Here is a 26234-nt window from a genome sequence, read left to right on the forward strand (position 1 = left end):
AATTAGTTTTCCGTATATAGTTTTCCACTGTGTACTGCTTTTTACTTTGAAGTGTAATCTTGTAGAAAACAGTAGTTCTTTGGACTGTCAACTATAGATACGAGGGTCACTATTTATATTTTGAGCCTAACAATGAAAAAATAGGAATTTGGCATTGAAAACTGCTTTATTGTTTTTCGAAGTATTCTCCTTTATGGTCAATACACTTTTGCATTCGTTCGAACCATTTGTCAAAGCAGTTTTTCCAATCTTCTTTAGACATCTCCATAATATGGTTTTTGAACGCATCAACGGCGTCTTCCGCCGACGAAAATCGTTGTCCACGCAATTTATTCTTGACATTCGGGAACAAGAAGTAGTTATTGGGTGCCAAATCAGGACTGTACGGCGGATGACCCATCAATTCGATTTTTTGACTGTTCATAAAGTCGGTTGTTAGACGAGATGTGTGACAGCTGGCATTGTCTTGATGAAGAATGATCCGACGGCGTTTGTTTGTTTTCCGTATTTGACCGAAGACCTCTGGCAAACAAATTGTTGTGTACCATTCAGAGTTGACCGTTCTACGTTCCTCTAGAGGCACAGTTGCCACATGACCAGTTTTCCCGAAAAAACAGGCGACCATTTGTTTCGATGTGCTTCGAGCGCGAACAACTTTTGTTGGATTGGGTTCATCTTGAAACACCCATACAGTCGACTGCTGTTTACGTTCCGGCTCATATGCATATATCCATGATCCGTCACCTGTTACAATCTTATATACGTCTTTTGAAGCACCACGATTGTATTTATTGAGCATTTGTTTGCACCAATTGACGCGAGCGTCTTTTTGAATTTTTGTCAAATTGTGTGGGATCCAACGAGAACATACCTTTCTCACAGCTAAATGATCATGTAATATTTTATATATGCTGGTGGAACTAATGCCTATAGTTGCCTCAATCTCACAGTATGTCACATGACGATCTTGCAGTATTAGGGTTTGCAAAGCATCATTGTTTTCTTGAACAACAACTGATTTTGGACGACCTTCGCGAATCTCGTCGGTGAGCGAATGGCGGCCACGATTAAATTCGTTAGTACCAGCGTTTCACAGTGGCAAAGGATGGGGCTTCATCGCCAAATGTGGAAGTAAGTTGATCGATGCACTCTTGTCTTGATAATACACGTCGAAAATCGTAAAAAATCATCGCACGAAAATGTTCACGAGTTAATTCCATTTTATTGTTGTCGCGCAATCTCCAAGCCAACATAAACAACACAAATCAAGCTATTGACAAAACATTTGAAGTACGTTATGGTCAATAATGCCAGACGATTCCGTGCAAACGTCAAATCGCGCGTAACTTCAATCAGTGTTGCCAAGGCTCAAAATATAAATAGTGACCCTCGTAGATACTATAGATAGTGTCAGGCGTTGCAATATAGTTCTCACCATTTTCAAAGACTTGGTTAGCTGTTCTTAAAGCAGAACCTTACTGCAAATTCACATCCATTGTTTCATTGATATCTTTGATGTCTGGACTTCAGAGTACACTGAGACCTTAGAGGCTTTTAATTTCTCAACCGTCGCCCCCCCAAGAAAGACTGTTTTTACTAGTAAGACGTCAACATTTGGAGAATGTGTGAATAAGAGGTACCTATTAGAAAAGCATTGTTTCACTTATATACGCAATTGTTTTCAACCTGTTTATCTGTAGACACATTCCTTTCTTATATTTTTACCATTTTCTGGGAAGGGGAGCTAAGAGGAACAACACTTCCTGTTGCCAGACGATACCGACGAACGCTGAGAAGGGGTAGGAAATACATTATTATTATTATTCATTATTTGTGGGGGACTCCCCGATGACGCAGTGGTAGCGTTGTCGCCTTGCAATCAAGGGGTCCCGGGTTCGATACCCGGTAGAGACACTTAGTGGTTCGGTAGGTCCAGTCCCAATTAGCCTTAGTGTGCATAAAGTGGACTTAAAACACCAATTTAATCAATCAATCAATCATTATTTGAAGTAGGGTTACACTTAAGCTTACAGTATTTTTACACAATTTTATCTTACTATACAAACAGCTTTTTGCCCTACATGGATTAATTTGTTAAGCTATACAATTCTGCTAAATATTTATAAATGTATAAAATATAGAGAATTATAAGTGTGCCTATATAATTGAAAAACACAACGAATAAAAAACACACAAGAAATAGAAATTAAGTAAGTACATGTGAAGGAGGCAATGAGGTAAATCAGGCACGGTATCAATATTCATAGATTAACATCTTAATTTGCATTTAAAAAAAGGTAAAGTGTTCCCCTGTGCATAGCACCACGCCATGAAGGCGTATAGGGGTGTGGGGGTAACGTCCCACATTTAAAGGAGAAGGATATAAGTGTGTGTGTATGTCTATATATATATGTATATATATATATATACAGGGTGTTTCCGGGATGATGATAAAAACTTTCAGGGATGATGGAGAAGGGCACATGTATTAATTTGAGATAAGGAACCCTGGTCCGGAAACGACTTAGTCGAAAGTTATAAGCAAAAATCGATGTATGAAGATGTAATACTTTTATTATCTGCACAAGTTTCACAAGCTGATACATTCACAACAGTTGCTCAAAGTGGCGTCCCTCAGCTTCGCTGCAGGCATGACATCGTCGCAATCAGTTCTTGCGAGACACCTGTCGAGACTAAAGAGGATCTCCTGGCAAGAATTCTCGCTGCCTGTGACATTGATCGAACAACCCCGGAGTTATTCCAACGGGTACGCCAGAACTTTTTGTGACTATGTCATGCCTGCAGCGAAGCTGTGGGACGCCACTTTGAACAACTGTTGCAAATTTAGCAGCTCGTGGAACTTGTGCAGGTAATAAAAGTTTTACATCTTCATACATTGATTTTCGCTTATAGCTTTCGACTAAGTCGTTTCCGGACCAGGGTTCCTTATCTCAAATTGATACATGTGCCCTTCTCCATCATCCCTGAAAATTTGTATCATCAGCGCGGAAACACCCTGTATAATGTATAAAGTTGAGAACCATAATTGGAGTGAGTGAATTAATAGTGTCGATTATTGTATGTAATGAGTGCCAGCTAAGGGTAGAGTATGTCACTTTCCATACATGCTTAGGTCGTCCAATCTGTCACTTTTCACTGTGGCGTTGTTGTGCAGTGCCAGGATATTGCCATCATAAGTCCACACCCGCTGGAAAGTTCCAGTATTTCTTACCTGGTGAAACAGTTGCAGGTTCTGCCAGGTGAGGTTCTCCGTGATTGAAACGTGGTGGGCGGAATCTTTCAGGAGCTTGTTCTTGCATTGGCAAAGTTCGTATTTTTATATATTGGTTGCAGAGGCGTCTCGCGAACGCATGCGTCAATTGTGGGAAAAAGGACAGCTTGCTCTGCAACGACATTCATGAGCATTTCTACATTCTAATTTCCTTCATATAGGAGAAGTATTTATTTTACACGAGAGTGCTGAACTAAGCTTATATTAAATTTCTTGGATCTGAAGTGACTCATGCATCAATTGTGGGAAAATAATTATTACTTTCTTTCACTTCAGATCCAAGAAATGTAATATAAGCTTAGTTCAGCGCTCTCGTGTAAAATAAATACTTCTCCTATATGAAGGAAATTAGAATGTAGAAATGCTCAAGAATGTCGTCGCAGAGCAAGCTGTCCTTTTTCCCACAATTGACGCATGCGCAGCATGCACCGCATGCGTTCACGAGACGCCTCTGATTGGTTGAATGAACGGCGCAGCTCTTTTTCCCGTTCAGCAGAATCCAGCAACTCTTTCGCATTAAACTCCAGAGTTTACGCTTAGGATAGACAATAGCATACAGTGTAATCTCTTCAAAACACAGTTTTGGCTATAATTTCGAAAATTCTCAAATTTGTAGCTTACAGGGTAAATGCGTTAATGTTCAAATTGAGTTATCGTTTTTACGTATATGTGTGATACACCAAACTATTTAGTTCTTTTTTTCATTTCGTAATTTTTTAAAAGTGCTTTTCTTTCTTTGCAAATTCCAGAGCTGAGAGGAGGTCCACTTGGGGAGGATGTCTACCGACTGGAGCAGTTCCACTGTCACTGGGGTTGCGACAGCAGGCAAGGGTCCGAGCATACCGTAGATGGCCGCCCTTATGCAGCCGAGGTAAGTGTGAATGAATTACAAAGCTAGAGATTTAACCACTGTACAATACCAAGACTTGGAAGTAATGGAAATAGCCTTCACATCCATGCTTATTTCGTTTCGATTCATTCCATTCTTGATCATCACTTTGGCGCTTATTCGAGATTGAATGATGAACAAAATGAATTAGGTGATGGGACAAATGCAATGCCTTGACCAAGATTTAAACGTGGGATCTCTGGTGTCGCTACGCTAACCAGTTCAGCACAGACTGGCGTGTTTCACAGTTATTAAATATTTTCGCTGCTGATTATCACTTCACGATTTTTCAGTTTCTATTACGCGATAAAAGTTCACTTTATGAACAGATGGACTAATTGGGACGGGACAGTTTAAAATGGAATCCGAACCACTATGTGCCTCCACTGGCTATCGAACCACGGACCCTTGATTATAAGACGATAGTGTTAACACTACGCTATCGGAGAGTCTTAACCGCTTTCAAAGTTATCATATCGAGATCAACCAGTCTCGAAGTTCTACATTTCGCGATATTTATCTGTTTCAAAGTTCTACATTTCGTGGTATTGAATATCACTATAGCTCTTGTCCAGTCTTACGGCGAGCGCTCTACATGCTGGCAAGGGAATTGGGGAAGCAGCCAATCCAGCGCGATAAGAAATGCAGCAGCCTGCAGAATGAGGTGCACGTAGTACTTCCTCCCGCCACGTCGTAACTCTCGGCACCACCGCCGTTGTTGGTTGGTCTGCGGCGCATTCCCCGCTCCCCACTTCCCTTGCCAGCATGTAGAGCGCCCGCCGTAAGAGTAGGCAAGAAGTGTCAGTTTCGCAACTATTCAGTCACATTCTTGCTGAGATGGGTATCACTTTCACGTTCATTGCCTTCGTTGTCAAAGCAGGCCTCGAGGTGCAAATTCGCGGCTAGTAGGACAAACTCTGCGAAGACCTCTTCCGTTCCTCATAGACTCGAGGGTATCATTCGAAGTCCGGCGCAACCTGCTCCCATCGCAGAGCAACCATTAACAGCCGAGAGGCAGGAGATTAGCAATCGCATCCCATCACGACCTGGATGGGGGAGTAACTGGTCCTAGAACATCGTCCCAGATTCCAGAGCTTCCAGAACCTGGAAATCAATACGGGGCCCCGTCCTGGTATTCGAGACCGACTCCCCCTTGGTGGGGAGCAAGGTGGAAGGGGCTGGGGGGCGCCATTGTTTGGCTTGAGGGAGGGGGTGGTTTGGGATGTCTTGGTCGACCACTTGCGTGGCAGGGCTGAAGTTTCTGAGCGGGTGGGAAACATCCGATAAGCGCCACCCGAGGTGAAACGCTGCCTGGGGAGCAGGGAAAGGGAGATTGAAGGGGAACTGACATTTGACAATAGTGTGTCTATGTTCCACAGGGGATCTGACGTTACGCTGGTCACACTTCACGAAATTCGTGCATTTATTGACGTTTCTTCGGATCGCAGGATCCATCGCGGAAACGTATAAGTGCGACAGTGAGGTATTCGCAGTTCAGTGGCGTGTACTGAGTCCAAGATCTGGGCTCTCGCTATGTCACGTGATACTAGACTATGAATAGAAATAAATTTACAAACTCATAGGAAATCAGGTTGCCAACTCATAGGAAATCAGGTTGCCAACTCATAGGAAGTCATGGTGCCAACTCATAGGAAGTCAGGGTGCCAACTCATAGGAAGTCAGGGTGCCAACTCATAGGAAGTCAGGTTGCCAACCCATAGGAAATCAGGTTGCCAACTCTGAGGAAATCAGGTTGCCAACTCCAGAATCAGCATCATCGTCTCACTGACATGAATAATAATATTTACAATTTCTGATTGATTTTTCTCCTGAATTTTATTCTCTAGACTTCAGGCTTCGCAGATAGCCTAGCTAGCCTGGAATATACGCTCCTGTCGCAGTTATTCTTTTCACCCTCCTTCCACTTTATTACTTTCCCCGTTTCATTTGGTGTTTATGTAAATGCTGAGATTGTGCGCCCAGGGACGTAGCTAGGTTGATCAGTTTGGGGGAGGGGCAAACGTAAGATTTCTTCTATCAAACTATTATATATATATGTATGTGTGTTTGTATATATATATATAGTCTTGGAATGAAAAGGATCACGGGCCTACTCGGTGGCGCATGGTACATTGTCGCCTTGTAATCAAGGGGTTCCGGGTTCGATACCCGGTGGATGCTCATAGTGGTTCGGATCCCACTTTACACTGTAGAATCAGTTCCGATTAGCCTTACTGTATATAAAGTGGACTTAAAACACCAAATCAATCAATCAATAATTGGAAAGGAACATCATTTTCTTCTGTAGCCCCCAACAGTCTACGGATATACTCTCGCGAAATACACAGCCATTATTCGGGAAACTAAATGCAGAATGAACTCATTAGCTTAATGGCTGATACGCCAAGAACAATGATATTAGTCTTTATATTTGTAAATTTGCTGGAAAGAAATTGAGAAGTAGATAAAACCCTTTTCCGTGGTTTTAGATATAAAGTGCTGGAAACAGTTTTACAAGTATTGGTAACAGTGCAAATATGAAATGTGTGCCTAATGAGTTCAAGCTAGGAATTTCATGTATACAGTTCATACCGGAATCGAATCCGCTTTTTTTGTTTTTTGAAGGGCGGGCCCGAGTCTTCTATGGCATCTGATTGTTCACTTGGGAAATGACGACGATAACAAATATTAAAACTTTTAACTATTAACTTAAAATTAATCTCATTTGTGTGTGGAAAACTGAATATATGATGGCACTGGATAAAACAAAGTTCACACACACTCAAATAATTACGCTCTCGTTTTTGGTTCGGCAGGTTCAACAACCTTCCCGGGTTCGATTCCCGATGGAGGCACATAGTTGTTCGGATCTCACTTTAAACTGTATGTCCAGTCCCGATTACCCTTACTGTGCATAAAGTGGACCTAAAACACCAGTTCAATTAATCAATCAATCGAAAGGTTCAAGGTTCGATCCCTGGTGGTCAGGCTGGTAGCCAGAATTTGATTTCGGAAGGGGCTTATCCCTTATCGGCAGCCGCCATCTAAAGACGAACAGGTTGGAGGGAGGAGTAAATGCGCAGAAGATGAATTTCTTGGTATATTGCAACTTTCCATATACAAGATCTTTAATCCTATTAATGAAGTAAATTTAATTACTACTACACATTATTAAAATCAGATATTTGTAGGATTTCGGGAAAGGACTGCAGCCCCCGAGCCCCTTCCCTGGCTATGTGCCTACTTGTATTAGTTCCAAAACACACACGCCCAATTCGGCATTCGAACCCAGGACCTCTGGCATCGTAATGCACCTTGTTAAGCACTGCACAACAAATAGAAACAGAAAATGCTTGATAAGTTATTTGCTTCTCCATAACTCATGATTATATTATAAGTATTATTCGCTGTATGACTAGGCATTAATTATATTTGTATGTCTAGCCAACCTACCCACCTAAGCAGCAGCAGCTTCCGTATTTGCAGGTGGAGGCTAAATGAAGAAAAATCACAGAAAGTCAGAAATATATACAAATTTTGTAACATAATACTTATAGCGCATGCAGACGGCTGTAAAAACAATTGCTACATACCTAGTTTCCTTCCTTAATTGAAACGTGGTTTATTCTTCATTATACATGAGATCAACCACCCTGGGAGTCGAACCCAGGATCATGTGTGGTAGTCGGACTCTATTTTAGAATGCCAATATGTTGGATATTTGGTCGATCAGTCGATCCTGATCCATTATTTCCAGAGGAAGACAAACTGGCAGCTTCTCATTCGACATTTTACTCGCGATGTAAGAAAATGAGATCACAAACACTTCGTGATCCTATCTTCTCGCGTTTACAGAAGTTTACCACCGCTCGGACAACAAATCCTACTTCAAACTGACAGATATCAACTGCCCACCAAATCAACAGATGAACCGACCGCTTCGATGTTTCTCCGAATTTTCAGAAAGTGGCCTTTCCCTCCTTGCAGGGCAGCTCATTAGCAGGAGGATTGAGTGCATGTGAGAAGAACCGCTATGTCATAGGGACAAGCAATATAATTCTGTCCTTGGAATTTGCAACGCATGGGGATATCTTTTCTGAACCATAAAATAATTAACACAGATAGTTCTAGCCACCCGTAGCTAAATCTTCCTGTTTGTGTCGTCCTTTCGGCGTTCATGGAGCCAGTGCAGGGCCAGATGAAGAGAAAGTGCGGTTTTTTTTTTTGGGGGGGGGAGGGTCCTGGATCTGGTGTGCAGCAGGGAGGAAAAATGCATTTTCAATAGGTCTCAGACTTCCCTGACAGGGGCGGACCACAAAACCATTAACAGCATCCCCTTCCAATACATCTGTTTGTGTTCAACAAGCAAGAAACAGGGAAATAAGAAAGATATGCCTTGCATGGGTTCGTGCTACTGAAAATTGAAGAAGTGTTTCAAACTGCAAGCAAAATTTACTGAATAATTATTTTGCAATATTTGTCATCAAAGTAAAATTTCCAGCAAATACAGAACAGTTTCCCGGGGCCACGTGGACGTTTGCCGTGGCCAGTGCCCCCGCGTGCCCCACCCTAACGACGTCCCTGTGTGCGCCTACTCTTAATTTTTTTTCGAATTTATTCCAGTGTTAAGTATTATTTTCGGTTTACTTCCGTTTCGCCGAATGCCCAAGACATAAACATCTCAGCAAAGAAAATTTTCGGCAAAATGGGAATTCCAGTTTCACCGAATCCCCTTTCTTCGAATATTTTGAATGGAGAGAATTTCAGGGACTTGGGTGAAAGATAATATAAACGAAGTCCGAAATTCATTGTACAATTCTGTTCACATAAATTAACACACTCGTTTGAAATTAAGTCCAGCGTCGGGGGCGGTACACTCGAAGTAAATGAACGAAAAACAGCACACTCAATGTTGCTTACTAGTAAAATTGTCCACAATACGCAGGAAATTTCCTGACAAGACAAAGGAAACAGTTACTGGAAAGCTATGCATTGGGATAGTAGCTGCAGCTGTTTGGTGCTCTTTTCACAGAATGAACCCATCGACGTCGTTGTCGATTTAAAAAAAAGTTCTGAAACTGTTTAGACACTTTTTTTCACGAGAAATGAATACAATAATGCACAAGGACATGTCTGAAAAAAACAACTAATTTCTTTGATTTTTATATTTTCGATCATTCTTGGTTGAACGTAAATTCCTTACTTTTATTTTTTTCCCCCTCCTAAGCCAAAAACATCAAGTCTCATCTCTTCAACTTCATACGCCAGTAGTTTATTTTGTTTGTTAATAGACACAAATTCCATGGACACTCACAGACACAACAGACTCTTTACTGTCCTCAGAAAGCGTTTACTCGGTCGAGTCGCTGTCCTCCGTGGACAGCCACTCGACTGTCCGGATTGCTGGAGCGAGTACTGACTCCAGTGCTCTCCCCAGTTGTTTACATGGGGAGAGTAGCTCGCTTTACCCTACTCGTTCCAGCTACTCTCCCGTCTACTCGACCAATGTAAACCAGGGTTAACTATAGATCCACGTTCTTCCTTTTTTAACTCTTCGCTGAGCTTGCCTCATACAAGCCCGTCCATCTGAATTGCTTTCGTTCTAAAAAATCACGCCACCCTACCACTTCTCACCCTCGTCTTGTTGCTGCGAAACTTGTTCTTTTTATTTGCTCGATGCATGACCTTCGTTACTGCTTGCGACAGTGGATACCTCTCTCCGTAACTTCTCTTCGTAACGGGGATCGAACTGGGTGATGTAGCTCACTCGTCATTCATTCTCTACATTGAGCAACTCGCTACTCATGGTGAGCTTGATGGTTAGGTGCGGGAGGTACTAATTATACACTTAAATGGCAAAACACAACACTTGAGTATAAACCTCTACAGACTGGATCGGATTGGCCAAAGGAAAACGGTATACCTGTCTCTGCATGACGGCTGAAGATCTGCGAGGAGAGGTTCTTTGTGACCGTACAAAGAATCTGACTTGCGACTCGCATTAACGAGTTCTTCCTCCAATAGTACTTATCCCTGTCTCCATCTCAAGCTCGTGAATGATTGACTAATGTTCGTACTAAAACTGACCGTGTCTGACTGACCACTGAACCCCGTTCTCGCAGACATTTATTCGAATCGAATTTACCCAATAATGCCGACTGAGTTACCTGTAGTCTCTTCCTTAATTGTTTTCACCTGTTTACAACGATAGCGATCAAGGAAGCTCGGCAATGTCTGACAAGACATTCCTTAGATGTTTCTAATTATTTCCTGACTGGAGAGCTAAATGTCTGGGGTTCGGAGTTCTTTGTACTTTACATTTCAAATATTGTACAGATTGTTACGTCTTATCTTTAAGTAGTATATCTTCTTTCCAATTCCAGATTCCACTTTACATGCAATTTTCGGAGCACTTACTTCGGGATCTTTTCTAACCTTTCTCACAATCTTAGCGTCTCCTCTTGAGACATCCTTCACAAATCAAATCATCAAATCGTTCATTTTCAAAATCTTCTGGAAGTTTTCCCCTTCGTATGGTGGAAGTCTACCAGTGGTTGCTGCTGTCGATGTTGTCACAGAAAGAAGTGCTATGTTCTTTCGTCTGGAACCAATTTTTCTCATGATCATTGCAAGCACCGAATGCCTACCCTATATGAATCTCTGGTGCAGTTTTCTATCGCACTGATTCATGCTATGCCAACTGCTGTCCGAATAACTACGTACGTTGAAGAAGCAAATTTTGTAATGCTGACAATGTGGGTCATATCTCTTAATTTTTCCATCACAGCAGTGGGTTTTAATGATAATAATTATATTATCTTCATCATTTCCAATCAACGGACGCTCTACAAAATCAGACACTCGTTAAAATAGAAGAAATGGACGGGTGTACGAATTATTATGCGTGCATGTGTTGTAATGCTCGGATTGGCCATTACTGGTTTTGTGTCATTGTATTAATTAATTGCTGGCCAGCTACACGGTATAGAGTTAAATAATGTTTCCATGAGTGTACTTTTATGTTATTATTGCATGTAACTGTACGTGCTTAATGGATTGTGCTTTTACTACATATTAGATTCCCCTGTTTTTTAGCTTCCCAGTTGGGGGAGCTGTCTTTCAAAAGACCGTTGCAGTGGAAAATTCCAGTGCTACGGTGTCCACGTTCACGGACGTCCACCCTGACTATAAAAAAGGCCACTTGGGCTTTAGTTCCTCGACGACGAGGAAAGTTTCCTCGAGTTTAGTCCACTTTTGGTGGCTAGTCTGATTATAAGAATGTAGCATTTGGTGTAAGTCAACACCTGTTGCTGTTCCAAAGCCCTCTTTAGAAAAGATTTGGATATTTCCGTATCGAAAATTGATGCCCAAAAGAAAAGAGCAAAGGCGTAAGGAAACTCATTGTAATGAACGGAATATCGTTTAAGCTGAGGGCAGGCCCGCAGAGATAGTTATGCTAACTTTGCGGTAAAGGAAGCGCCAATGATGTAAGCCATAGGTGCGCAATTTTGTTGATTTAAGAGTTTTGTTGATTTTGTCAATTCACACATGGAAACACTACGTAAATTTGTATATAAAACAACGTATAATGAACACATGTAATCAATCCTCCAAGATAATGTTATGATTTGTTGAATTGAACTCCCTGAGCAATAGTACTGCTTTTTACCAGTTGTTTATTCACTTTCTGTACATATGTAATGAAGCTAGGGACTAAAAATATAAATGTTATGTGAAACCCCCTTTCCCTTTCGTAATTCCGGCGTTAATATAATCTACTCGCCAGACACCCAGGGTGAGGGGTGGAAGGAGAGATTTGAAAGGATTTTACAAGATTAGTAATCCAGAGGGCCGGATAGAAACCAGGGACTGGTAAGGGGGGGCCCTTTCACAGTGTATTGAGTAGGAGCAGTTTTCACGGCTAAAATGTAATCTGTGCATGACGTCATTCTGACACTAACAGTTTCAAAGCAAGATAAATATGATAGTTGAATGAAAGAGAATATTGTTACAAATATTCTCCGATCAATAGTGATTTGTAATGGTTGCCGTTCGTTATTAAAGTTTCATAAGCTCAACAATTAAGAGGAGCGGAAAAAGTCTATGCACATGTACTTTTCAACTCGAACATCCATCCTAATTTTCTGTTACTCAGTTTCTTCGACTCTCATTTGTAACTTCTTTGTTTCGAGTAGATTTCCATCATTAATTACCAGACTAATTAAGGAGAGATACGGCACGAGTTTGCAGAGTTCCCCTTTGCAAATCAGACATTGAACAGAAAGCAGGTTCGAATCTATATTGGAAATCATTAACTCTTGGGAACGAGATTTTTGTACGAAGGATAATGATAACATAGAAAATAATTTACCTTCCCAATATTTATTATTATGAACGATAACTGTTAAATATTTGGGTGCATTTTTATTTTCTCTGAAAAGTAACTAGAAAAAATTGACAAATTGTGACTTATCAGTCATATAGCTATGAATCTACATAGGCCACTCCATTTTGCCCAGAGAAGAAGTCCTTCTATCGTTACCCAAAATTTTCGTAGCCTATCGAAAGGTGCAGATTCACATATTGTTGCATGTTTAAAGTTTGTTTCGGTGCTTCCTAATAACCCAGTTTTCTCTTTTGTAGTCTCCCATCTAACGTCCAGTATAGTCGCCTCTTTCGTCGCTCCTCATCCAAGAGTTCAGTTCAGTCGCTCCTTTTGTCGGCGCTCATCCCAAAGCCCGGTCCAGTCGCTCTTTTCGTCGGCGCTCATCCCAAAGCCCCAGTATACTATATTCTGTCTTTACGAATCGGTTCTTTGTCAAGTTTCTACAGTACACGGATTAAGGAATTGTGATATTACAAACATCTGAGAGCAGAGAGACTCGAGGAAAAAGAAATCTTCCCCAGCACACACACAATCCCAAGTCGGACACTTGTCCTAATGCACGCAGTCGTCGTTCCTGTACTTCACTTGACACACATGCATGCGCCTGGGGGTGAAACGCAACATGCACCTATGCTCACGTTGACGTCACTTCTAGAATTTTCCCCATCCGTTGCCATGGTAACGCTTGAAGTCCTTGAGAGAAGAGAACCATCTCCACAGACCAATTTCATTTCTCTCTTATTACGATCCCATTGCGTCAGGAACGTAGAAAACGGCGGAATTTGTGTTTCGCACCAAATTGAATTACGAGCGGCGAAACACGTTGATAACACCAGCATTATATAAAATGCTTCTTCCGTTCACCGCTAGGGGGAAAAAAAACTAGCTTCCATTTTTAGATTCAGATGTCCTTCGTGCCATTATTTACATTCGTATTTCTCCTCTCGCTGATATACCATTACCTTTTATGTAAATTACCTTCGCACATTTGCGTCGTGAGGTATTCATAACCCCCCCCCCCCCCCTACCATTCTCAGTGTTAGCGCATAAACTGATAGTACCATATTTCTAACCCATCTGAAGATTCTTCATATTCAAGAAAGAAGTGGTCATTTTAAACGTACTATGTTTTCTCCTCAAACAATAGTGTAGGCACTGCACTCTTTAATCCACCATACGTATGCGCAGTTTGCATAATTAAAAATCGAAACTGGGCGAAGTTTTATAAACCGAGATTAGAAGAACTTTTGGTGGAGAGAAAGGGTTTCTAGCAGTGCCACTTGACCAATTAGCTCTCAAGCACTTCTTGTTTGTAGAAGTGTAGAGCCACTGTCCTTAAATAGGCTCTGTCGATAGTAGTGTTGCTCACGGGACGGGACAAGCCTTTTGAAATTCGAGACGGGACGAGACGGAATGCCTTTCTCGTCTCGTTTTCGAGACGAGACACGAGACGGGACGGGACGGCTTTTGAAAAGTCTCGTCTCGTCTCGAAAGTCTCGAAAAAATAAAAGCAAAATAGTTATTCAGTTGCAAATACTTGTTTACTTGGAAAAAGGTATTTCAATTAGAAACGTTGATAAGCGCGTGTTAAGTCAAAAGAAGACTATTCTAGAGAGAAGAATGAATGAATGAATACCTAAACTTTCTCTAAACTATACTCTTTCGAAACACAGGGTTACTTCCCATTTTTATTTTTCAATTCATTCCAGGTTAATAATTTTATGTTACGATAGTACTCCAGATACTAATACAATTCTGAATAACATCAAGTAAAAGGGCAGGTAGAGAAGGTGGAAGGAGGGGCCAAAAGATCGTGGAGTATCTGAGTCCGAGATTTATCTTGTAAACATAGTCTCAGCTCTATAGGTTGGAAAGATAAACGGACCGACGGATAGGGTTTATTATTATTATTTAATTTTTACATCAAAGTGTGTACAGAAGTGAATGTTATTAGGAAGTAGGAAAAACATTGTGGGAAACATGGCAGTACAAATTGATAAGGAGTTGTTGGGAAAGTTATTAAGGAGTCCAAGATATTAGCAAGACTAAGAGAAAGAGATAATTAGGGACAAATAATCTTGCATTATCCCACTCCGAGCAGCTGAGAGCTAAAGAGGAGGAGAAAATACGGGTATTATGGAAAGAAGTAATTTGGTGATTTTAGTGTTTACAGGGAACCATGACAAGATTTTACCGTGTGATTATGGAAATTTCGGAAATGTCTTTGTTGAGAAAATTCTTGTTGCTTCCCTCAGGCATTCTACAGGTGGTTGGATTCGTTTTTTTACGTCCGTTTGAAGATTATTTCCAATGCTTTTTTTTATTTCTTTATTTCTTATTTAAGGAGAATACTATTCCTTGGATGGTACTAACGAAATACTGAGCCTTATATAGAATAGATTTCAAATGAAGGAAATGCACTAAGTTCTGTATAATCGTCGTAGAAGGAAACGTTGTTCTATGGGGACTCCCCGATGGTACAGTGGTAGCGTCGTCACCTTGTAATCAAGGGGTGCCGGGTTCGATACCCGGTGAAGGAACATAGTGATTTGAATCCCACTTTAAAGTGTGGGTCCAGTCCCGATTAGCCTTTCTGTAAATCAGATGAAGGAATGTTGTAGCTGTTCTTTTTATTCTGTGAATAAATGTTTATGAGCAAAATACATATAGTATCTACTGTCTACATTTTCAATCGTTACTAAACAAATTTCACAAAGTAGTTTTATCAAACTTCAGAGGGAAGCTGACACCAATGTCAGGGTGGCGGGAGCCTGTTTATGGCCAGGGTGTATTCCGAGACTATTTTTCGCCGTTCCTTACTGACAGAGGTTTCGCTTTGAACAATGGACACCGTTGCTTCAGGGGGTAAACACCAAACATAGGGGCGAGGTTGACCTGCAGTAGCGGGTAAGTGCCATAAATCCAGGCCTAAAGTAGGAATGAAGGTTGATGCAAGGGAGGGACTTCTGTAATTTGCTTTGCTTGCTGACAGGACGTTTTGCAGGAATAGCTGAAAAGGAAAACGGCAGACTTTGAATGAAAGAGGGACAGTGAACACAAGTGCTTTGTATTATTCGCCGACACACAAGCTTCCATTTCGAAGGTGAGGCTATCATCAGCGAAGTTATTAGAGGGTTGGAAGCAGTGACGACGCCAGAGGAGGCAGGGGGACGCCCCATGTCAGACACTTCGCCACCCCTCCCCCCCCGGGCCCTCCAACTGAAGTTAATTAAATATCGAATAATAAGAGAGTTCCTTTATAAGAGTATGACGATTTTCACCTTTTCAAAGTGGTGTATTCTGCATGATATCACTTTCCTGCTTATAATACCAACTTGATTAACAAATATTAATTTGTTTAGTATATATATAGCTATGTGTATGTGACTTTCGTTCAAGATTCGAGCGCCGACCTGGGCATAGGTGATTTCTCATTCATTTATGTCCTGTAATAGCCGAGATTAACCTAAGTTTTAAATAGTCTTAAGAAATAGGAAAAAGTGTTGAATGTGGATGGTTTTAAAAAACATCACGAATATTTTCAGGACCACAAGACATCATCTGTAATACGGGCAAATTATTCTAATCGTGGTCGTTAGTGACAACGCTAATTATTAAAAGACATTCAAAGTTGATTCAAGATTTGGTCGGTTGGTTGATTTGATGTTTTAAGTCCACTTTATGCACAGAAAAGCCAATCGGGATTGGACTAATAGTTTAAATGCCTCCACTGGGTATCGAACCCAGGACCAAAGGTGATCGAAGAAAACTCGACACTACATGTCAGTTGTTGTGGATGCATCGCGGTTTCTTACTTTTCACGGACTTGAATTTCGAGATGAGTCTGAGGAAACCTTAACAAAGGGAATTTCTTCGATACTCTTGAAGTTAATGAGGGGATAGATATTATTAGGAAATGTATTGAACGTGAACCTTAAAATGCAAATTACACTTAAAATTCGATTCAAAACATATCGCGGGCAGGTAAAAGAATGCTTATTAGGATTTGCCACTCTTCAATCATTGGATGCAGGTTCGCTCTTTCTCGTACATATCAAAATCGAAGAACTTCTTCCCACGAACCCCATAGGTGCCTGTAATTGTGTAGCACAGACGTACGTTGGAGTGGTAGAGTAAGAGTAAGTAATGCCAGGGTCAGAATATTTCTTGAATTATGAGATAACTGCAACCTTTGTCTGATTTTTTTTATCCTGTGATAACATTTCTCTGAAAGGTGAAACACAAATTTTGCCCAAAACTCTTCAGCATTACGAAGATGGTTGTCCTTAAAATCTTTGAAAAGGCTTGCTCGAAGCAGGATGCTGGATGCAAACTGCCTCATTTGGCTGTTCTTGCCATTGAGAAGAAATGTCAAGTCCTGGACGTACTAAAGGTGGGCAATGTGTTCTCCAAAGCACATAGAGCAGAATTCTCCTACAGGAGAAGTGCCTCACATTGTTTCTAATACTTAAGAAGATTCATTTCTTCCAACGTCACGTTTATTTTGCAAGAAAATTAAACTTTTCGAAGCATTTTTTCGTCATTTATATTATTATCTTATAACTAAAATATTTATATCAGTAGTTTCATCTCAAGAAAGAGGATGAATTATAAAATTATGAATGTCTTCCAATACTGAAATAGGCCACTAGAGACAACGCAACTTATCAATAAAAAAGAATTAATGTCTTTATTAAAACGAATCATGTGGAGATAAACTCGTAATCAAGAAGTAAATTTAGGCAGTAAACGTCCACTCTAAATAAAAGACAAACACAAAACACCATACATGAATATAATAATAATAATACTAATTATTATTATTATTATAATTATAATAATTATTATTATTATAAGTATTATTATATATGTATATATATGTGTAGTGTTTTCGTGTAGTTAATGTGACTGCCCCCTTACAATATTTTGTTGTCACATTTCCCTGGCGCCGTCACTGGTTGGAAGTAAATTTATTAGGACGAGGAAAATAACATTAGCTGTTGACAGTGTTGCACGAAAGGACGTGATGTGTGCTACTGTTTGTATAAATTATAGGAAATTTAAGCAAAAAATTATAATTGTTGAGACTTGAGAGTTGTTTCCTTCATTTGATCGTAGGAAGAGGTTTTCTGAGACAGAGTGGGATTATTTTACACATACATGAGAAAGGGTGGTTGTTTAAAGATAGAGACGTATTTTGCACATTTTTTAAAAGTTCAGATAAAACGAGAATTTAGCCTTACTCTTATGAAAAGAAATAACGCAGTACAGGGAAAGAATAACTCTTCACATTTCTCGCACCTGGTGGGATGCAACCCACATGCACAAGAGTATTGCAGGAAGTGTATGAACGAGGATGAAGAGGGATATGTGAAATTTGACTTAGCTGCGGGTGAATTAGTGGGTTCTAATATTCTTAAGGTTGATATTGGGTTTTAAGTCCACTTGATTCACAAATAGGCTAAATCGCGAACCGACCTACAGTTTAAAGTGCGATCCGATCCACTTTGTGCCTCCATTGGGTATCGAACGCGGGGACCCTTGATTACAAGACCTCGACGTTATTACTACGTAATCGGGGAGGCACCTAATTTACACAAATATGTTGATTCCAATAACACGTTATATGTATAATCTGATAATGATGCACTTTTGGTGCATCTAAACATATTTTTTTCAACTATAGCATGTCTAAAAGAATCATTAAAGTTGGGATTTTTATAACTTCAGAAGGCACGGCTCTGCAAATGTGCGATATAAAATATATGCAGGTTTGCCTTCCATACGTGGTGGTTTTGTCAAGGAACGGCTTCTTGCATCCTCCTGGGGCCTTGCTCTAGGTAAACAAAAATATATTTCTTTAGCATAATCGAGGGTTATTTTCTTATGCCGAACAAGGATTTTATTGCGGTCATACGGCTTTGAATGACAGTATCAATGAAGATTTATGTACACTACTACTTATAATAATGAGAATAAAATATTAATCAGAAATTTTATTTTTCGTCAAGTGGACTTAACATCCTTTTTTGTTATTTAGCAAATATTCAATTCATCATCTTTTTTGACATTAAACGTCTTGCCAGGACAGTTGTTTTTATGCAAATTTAGGCGATCTTAACTACACGTAAGCTAGATATTAGCTAATATTCGTGCTGTTATATTACTATTCTTCTACAATCTTTGTAACATTTCATGTAATAACAATAATAGAATTGATTAATTTACATATTCAAGTGAATAGACCTATGAATTATATTAATGTATTAATTTAAACATTTGCTTAATTGTTGTCGTTAATTTTATTATTATCATTTTTTCTGAAACACTTGGCTCGGACACCCTCCCCCGACATATATTTCTTGATGCGTGCCTGCCGAAGGATAAATTAGATCAAGCGGTGGTGGTATCTGACGTAGAGGCTAAAGAGAAAACAAAGAAGTATGTGCGTCATAAGCTGAGCATAAGAAACAGCACAATATCACAAAGAAACACTTTTTGAAACCTATGTCATAGAAGATGTTTAACAATATTAAAAACAATAAATGTTTTCTATTTGTAATATACTAAGTATTGAAATTTTAAATAGTCTTTTGTGTTCGTACTACACATTTAAAAACTTTTTTGTTGCTCCCGAGCGCCAAGCTTAGAATTTAAAGAAGAAATATACATTTTCATAGTGCACGAAAGTTCGACATTCAGAAAGAAAGAAGGTCTAGTGGAAAACATTTCAAAACTTCCAAAAGGTATAGCATTAATGAAAAGAGCACTCTTGTATGGAAGCCAGAAAAAACACAAGGTAGATTTCATAAGATACCTAGCAATCAGTAACCAACAAACTGCATTTTTAATATTAATGTCCTCATGATTAACGAACCTTATTTATTCTCACCACGCAATGGGTAAAATATTTGGAGCTTTATCCCACTTTCCGGAAAAATATTTCGTGTTTCTGCTACTTTTGACTTTTGTTGGCATGATATCCCGCATCACTTTTACGAGACGAGACGAGACAAAACGAGACGGGACGAGACGAGACGGGACAGAACCCTTCGAGACGGGACACGAGACGAGACAAACGAATATTTTCGAGACGAGACAGCATTTACACGAGACGGGACGAGACAGACCAAAGTCTCGTCTCGTCTCGTCTCGTCTCGTTTCGTGGGCAACACTAGTCGATAGGAGCCTGTGAACATCGAATTTCCATTTCATTCATAATTTTGCCACTGTGAAAGGACGATAAAAAAATCTTTCATTCTTTATCAATGGTGGACCATTCTTTCTTTCCAAGATGGACGGCTTACTTGCCTCTCTCTAGTGTACCCCCCCCCCCCCGACACGCATATCTGTACATGGTTTAAAACTAATACCTATATTAGTAACAATTTTGTTATTATTCATTAGCATAAAATCAAGGCATTTCTTCTGTAAGGCTGACAAATGGATGGATGGAGGCTTGTTTATTGTGATATGTATACATACATACAATGCAGAGGATATTATTCTCCAGCTACAGTGGCGTGCCCAAGGGGGGTTGTTGGGGGTTATAACCCCCCTTTCTTGTCCAGTATTTCTAAAAAAAAAAAAAAGAACGTCAAAGGTAGGAAAAATATGGCAAAATGAGGACTGACTACTTAAAAAATGTACACATAACCCCTCCCTTTCGAAAATCCTGGGCACGCCACTGTCCAGCTAAGAAAATTTATGGAAAACATATTCCAATCTTTTCTATTGTCATCATGTTGAATCATAGATACATGTATCCCCTTCGGCTATCGTCAAGGTTCGAGCAAAATAGTCAGTGTACAAAGTTTCTACATGCATGTTTTTTTTCTTTTGCGCTGTTCTTGCTGTGTGCCTGTCTGTTTTTGTTCTCCGCCTGTTTCTTTTCTCATCCCCCTCTGCTTTGTCTGTCTTTCTTTCTTCTCCTTCTCTTGATTGATTGATTTGGTGTTTTAAGTCCACTTTGTGCACAGTAAGGCTAACCGGGACTGGACCTACGGTTTAAAGTGAGATACGAACCACTATGTGCCTCCACCGGGTAACGAAATGGGACTCCTTGGTTACAAGGCAAGGGCGCTACCACTGCGCCATCGGGGAGGTCTCTCTCGTTCTCATACTGTGTGTGTGTGTGTGTGTGTAAATGAATTAATAACCCTTGAAACATCTGTTATTGCGCAAGTCATAGATAGCATCTATTGCCTATTTTTAAAAACAGAAGCTTGGGAATAATGAATCAGTTATGAAACAGCTGTTAGTTACAACCCATCTGGAGACAGCACATTCCCATTCATAAATGACATATGTCCTGGAAAAGAGAAGGAACTTGCAAGCAGATAGAGCGCCAAGTAATTGACAGGAAGGTGAAAGTGTTAACTCCTTTGTTACCTCTTCAGTACCTTACTGTCGATCATCACATGTATCATCGAACAATTTTAAAATCATCTTAAATACTACTGCTGGGAACGTTAATGTTTGCAAGTAATAAACAGAGGTATATCTACTTACCAATTCTGAATCCTACTAACTAACTAACTAACTCTCTAGCCTTCTTAAACCCGAAGGTTCATGGCTGCAGCAACACAGGCCTTCCATGTTTCCCTATTTTGAACAAGTTCTATATACTCTTTTCCATCCCTACCGATTTCCCTTAGGTCCATCTCAACGTTGTCCCTCCATCTTCGTCTTGGCCTTCCTACAGGTCTCTTACCATCAGGTTTCCCAACAAGAATCCTGTAAACTCCTCGTTCCTCTCCCATTCGTGCCACATGGCCTGCCCACCTAAGTCTTCTTGATTTAATTATTCTAATAATATCTGGACATGAATACAAATTATGTAGTTCTAAATTATGTAACCTTCTCCACTCACCTGTCTCCTCATCCCTTTTAGGTCCAAATATTTTCCTAAGGATCTTATTTTCAAATACTCTCAATTTATGTTCCTCTTTCAATGTAAGGGACCAAGTTTCACATGCATATAATACTACAGGCAAAATTACTGTTTTGTATATTTTAACTTTCAGTTTCTTAGATATTAAACGAGAAGACAAAAGTTTATGAAGAGAGAAGTAACATGCATTTCCTGAATTAAGCCTACTTTTTATTTCCTCTTTAATATAATTTTCATTTGTTAATATTACTCCTAAGTATTTGAATTTGGAAACTGGTTCAAACGAGTTGTTATCAATAATTAGATTTTGATGATTACCTAACACTTGGTTTCGGCCTGTAAGCATATATTTAGTTTTCTCTTTGTTAACTTCCAAACCTATCTCTTTAGCAGTTTTGAAAAATATTTTAGCATTATTCTTAATTGTATTCACATCATCCCCCAGTAAGTCTACATCATCTGCATATGCTAACAACTGAGTCACACCATTTAATTTTAGTCCTTCTTTAGTTTCTTTTACCTTCCTAACAGCATATTCTAAGGCAAAATTAAAGAGCAATGGAGATAATGCATCTCCTTGTTTTAACCCATCATGAATTGTAAATTTGTCAGACATATTAATACCCACACGAATTTTACTTTCTGTTTCACTGGTGCATACTTTTATCATACTAACAAGCTTCTTAGGTATTCCAAACTCAACTAATATATTATATAGTTTATCTCTTTTGACTGAATCATATGCTTTTTTGAAATCAATGAATAGCTGATGGACATTTTGATTATATTCCCACTTTTTTTCAAGTGTCTGTCTGATGTGAAAAATTTGATCTGTAGTTGATCTGTTACGTTAAAACCCACATTGATAATCACTGAATAATTCTGAATCCTACACTATATCATATTCAAAGGCTAGTGCAACATTCATTGTGATACTTTTATGACATACCTACCATGCTTAAAATTATGTTTATTGCAGCAAGTAAAACTATCTATTAAATATTTTTATTTACGTATAAGAAATTAAACTGTGTGGGAAGTGCATAACTAAAATTGCTACCATACGGGCTACAAGTCATTAATGCTTATATTGAACCAAGTGTGTTGCTTATTTCGTAGTCTCTCTAATCAATGTAACTTTCTTCAATTTCAGCTGCATCTGGTACATTGGAACACGAGCAAGTACAAGAGTTTTGGTGAGGCTGCAGGGAAACCGGATGGTTTGGCTGTACTTGGAGTATTCTTGTCTGTAAGTATTACGGCGAGCGACGATACAGCGAGCAATCGCAATGGGTTTTCCGTATACAACGATGAACGCTACAAGGCATGGATGAATGAATCACCGGGATGTCCTCAATGGTGCCACCCTTATAATTTGAGAAATAGAAAATTTTGCTTTAAAATATCTGCTCTCAAGGGTAAGTCTTTTTGGTTATGCAGTGAATATCATAGTTACTGAAAATATTTAAGATTCCTATTAAGCCTTTTTGCTGTGTGGGGGAGTAGTATTCTGCATGTCTCGAAGCCAGGAGTGCTAGGTTCGAAGTGTTGATATGTAATTGTTGTATCAGCTTATAGATTTTATCCATTCTTCGTCCTCGTCGCGATTTACCTATAGGCAGGGTGCGAAACCTTGGGGGGACTTCCCCCCATTAACAATCTTGGCCTCAAAAATCCCCCCCCACCAAAAATTTCCAGGGGGGAGAGTTTTTGATACAACAAACAAAATATAAGCAATTACTTTTAATTTCAAATATACTGAATTAAGAATGATATCGAAAACATACACAAATTAGTGTAGTTGTCAGTGTTCAATGCTTTATCTCTCAAGAGATCATTAACAAATCTACCTCAATACGCACAATAAAAGTAAAACAAGAATGCGAACCAATAATAACTATGACATCTAATTGATGTATATTAACATAAAGCAAAAACTAAGAAAAAACAAAAAAACTTACACATAATAAAACCACTTCGACGAATTCATAAGTTATTAACATCTTTAACCAGTTAGTAAGGGAAGTAGTTTGCTACTTTATAATATCTGATATACATAAAAGTAAGAAATTTCTTTCTTCTTGAGTAATTAATAATAATAATAATATATTTTTAATTTAATAATTTATTTTTACTTTGAAAAACATACATATGTATATCGTATAATTTATATGTATGTTTGTGGGGGGAGGGGGTTTGTAGATTAAGATCTTTCTCGCCCCACCAGTGTTAATGATTTCGCACCCTGTCTATAGGTATAAAATGACGTAATATGACCAACGGACGTAGAATTGAACTCAACATAATCTTATTCGGGTATCACTCTATGCATATAATAACCCCGATTAGCTATATTTTAGTTGCTCGCATCCCAATTTCGAGTTCTAACTGTAGATCAAGTTCTCATTAACCTGTCGACATCTAATGATTTATAACAAATGCAACTCCCTCCTGTTTGCACAAGAAGGGGCATAAATATTATACACGATATGTCGCAGTGCTTCTTGATGTTTCATTTCGACGCTACCCAGTCCATGCAAAACTCGTCCTGTATTCATGCAACCCTGTGGTACAGATGCACAATTGACACTGACTTTTTTTTTTGCCTAAAAACATACTAAAAGCACTGCACTATGTATTGGGAATCTCTGGACCAAGGTCCCGCATAACAGTAGAGAAAGGGAGAAAGCTAGTGGGCGGAGCAAAGCATGTGCGCGATGCTGCAGCAGCATTTCCCCTCCATGCACTCACTTACCCTCTCACGCATTCATTGGTCGAGCCCTTCGAGTCACTACTTGTTCAAAGGACTTGTTTTCGTTCTCTTTCTGCAAAGATTCCCGGGACAGAGTGTAGTATGCCTTGGAAACCGTATCATGCCAACACAGGCCAGTAGGGTGGACTCGCATGGTTTAACCTGTCCCCCTTAGAATCATTAAATCACAATCCACATATATGTTGCATACTGTAAATATAGTTTATGCGTTTGCATTAAAGTCTGGCTGAATATGTTTTGTCCACGGACACTGGCGTGCGCAGGATTTCTTTTTCGGGAGGGCGGGAATTGTAAAGCTCTCAAAATCGCAATCGGGGATACTATTAAGCCTTTTTTTATTTTCCACTCTGTATTTCAAAATGTTGATATTCTCAATTTCGGAGGGGGCTGTAGCTCCTTCAGCTTTATTCTGCGTACGCCAGTGTCCACAGATATTCACATCCCAGAGGTCGTACCTTGATCACTTATACAGTCTGTACGAGAAAATGCTGTTAATTGAGGGCTCGAAGCATAGGCGAAACTTGTCTTAAGTTATGTTAACATCCCGAGACTTGACTAACAAAGTAATACGAGGGTCACTATTTATATTTTGAGCCTAACAATGAAAAAACAGGAATTTGGCATTGAAAACTGCTTTATTGTTTTTCGAAGTATTCTCCTTTATGGTCGGGGTGTAAGGGGTGACCTTCCACGTAGTGCACCCAATTGTCAACCTCACTTCCACGTTAGTGCACCCTGGACTGAGGACTAACGAGGCTCTGGCGACTGGCCCCATGGCCAGTATAATTTTGTTTGTATTGTCCTGTTCTTTTGTCCTTATGTGTGCTGAGTGCCCCTTTACAGCCTCAGCTTTTAACGAAAGTCAGAACATTTTAATATTTTATGATTTTAATTGTGCAACGATAGAGTTGTTATTTGTAAGGATAAGGGGCTGGACCCCATATACTGTGACGGGTGCAAAATAGCCTTAGTGCTGACGCACCCATAATTTTAAATTCAAATTCAAATTCAAATCCAATCCTTTATGGTCAATACACTTTTGCATTCGTTCGAACCATTTGTCAAAGCAGTTTTTCCAATCTTCTTGAGACACCTCCATAATATGGTTTTTGAACGCATCAACGGCGTCTTCCGCCGACGAAAATCGTTGTCCACGCAATTTATTCTTGACATTCGGGAACAAGAAGAAGTCATTGGGTGCCAAATCAGGGCTGTACGGAGGATGACCCAGCAATTCGATTTTTTGACTGTTCATAAAGTCGGTTGTTAGACGAGATGTGTGACAGCTGGCATTGTCTTGATGAAGAATGATCCGACGGCGTTTGTTTGTTTTCCGTATTTGACCGAAGACATCTGGCAAACAAATTGTTGTGTAACATTCAGAGTTGACCGTTCTACGTTCCTCTAAAGGCACAGTTGCCACATGACCAGTTTTCCCGAAAAAACAGGCGACCATTTGTTTCGATGTGCTTCGAACGCGAACAACTTTTGTTGGATTGGGTTCATCTTGAAACACCCATACAGTCGACTGCTGTTTACGTTCCGGCTCATATGGATATATCCATGATTCGTCACCTGTTACAATCTTATATACGTCTTTTGAAGCACCACGATTGTATTTATTGAGCATTTGTTTGCACCAATTGACGCGAGCGTCTTTTTGAATTTTTGTCATATTGTGTGGGATCCAACGAGAACATACCTTTCTCACAGCTAAATGATCATGTAATATTTTATATATGCTGGTGAAACTAATGCCTATGGTTGCCTCAATCTCACAGTATGTCACATGACGATCTTGAAGTATTAGGTTTTGCACAGCATCAATGTTTTCTTGAACAACAACTGATTTTGGCGAATGGCGGCCACGATTGAATTCGTTATACCAGCGTTTCACAGTGGCAAAGGATGGGGCTTCATCGCCAAATGTGGAAGTAAGTTGATCGATGCACTCTTGTCTTGATAATCCACGTCGAAAATCGTAAAAAATCGTCGCACGAA

The 26234-nt window shown here is 39.7% G+C and overlaps 1 protein-coding gene across 1 annotated transcript in view; it reads left to right on the forward strand.

Moving 5' to 3' along the window:
- Nucleotides 1-26234, forward strand: part of CAH1 (carbonic anhydrase 1) — a 269527-nt gene that overhangs the window by 201298 nt on the left and 41995 nt on the right. Inside the window, exons 3-4 of the mRNA XM_083138966.1 lie at nucleotides 4042-4163; nucleotides 22614-22709. Of these exons, the coding sequence (XP_082995092.1) occupies nucleotides 4042-4163; nucleotides 22614-22709 (218 nt within the window). The remainder of the gene's footprint in view (nucleotides 1-4041; nucleotides 4164-22613; nucleotides 22710-26234) is intronic.

This window comes from Lepisma saccharinum, chromosome 17 (genome assembly GCF_977018435.1).
Source record: "Lepisma saccharinum chromosome 17, izLepSacc3.1, whole genome shotgun sequence".
Lineage (NCBI taxonomy): Eukaryota > Metazoa > Arthropoda > Insecta > Zygentoma > Lepismatidae > Lepisma > Lepisma saccharinum.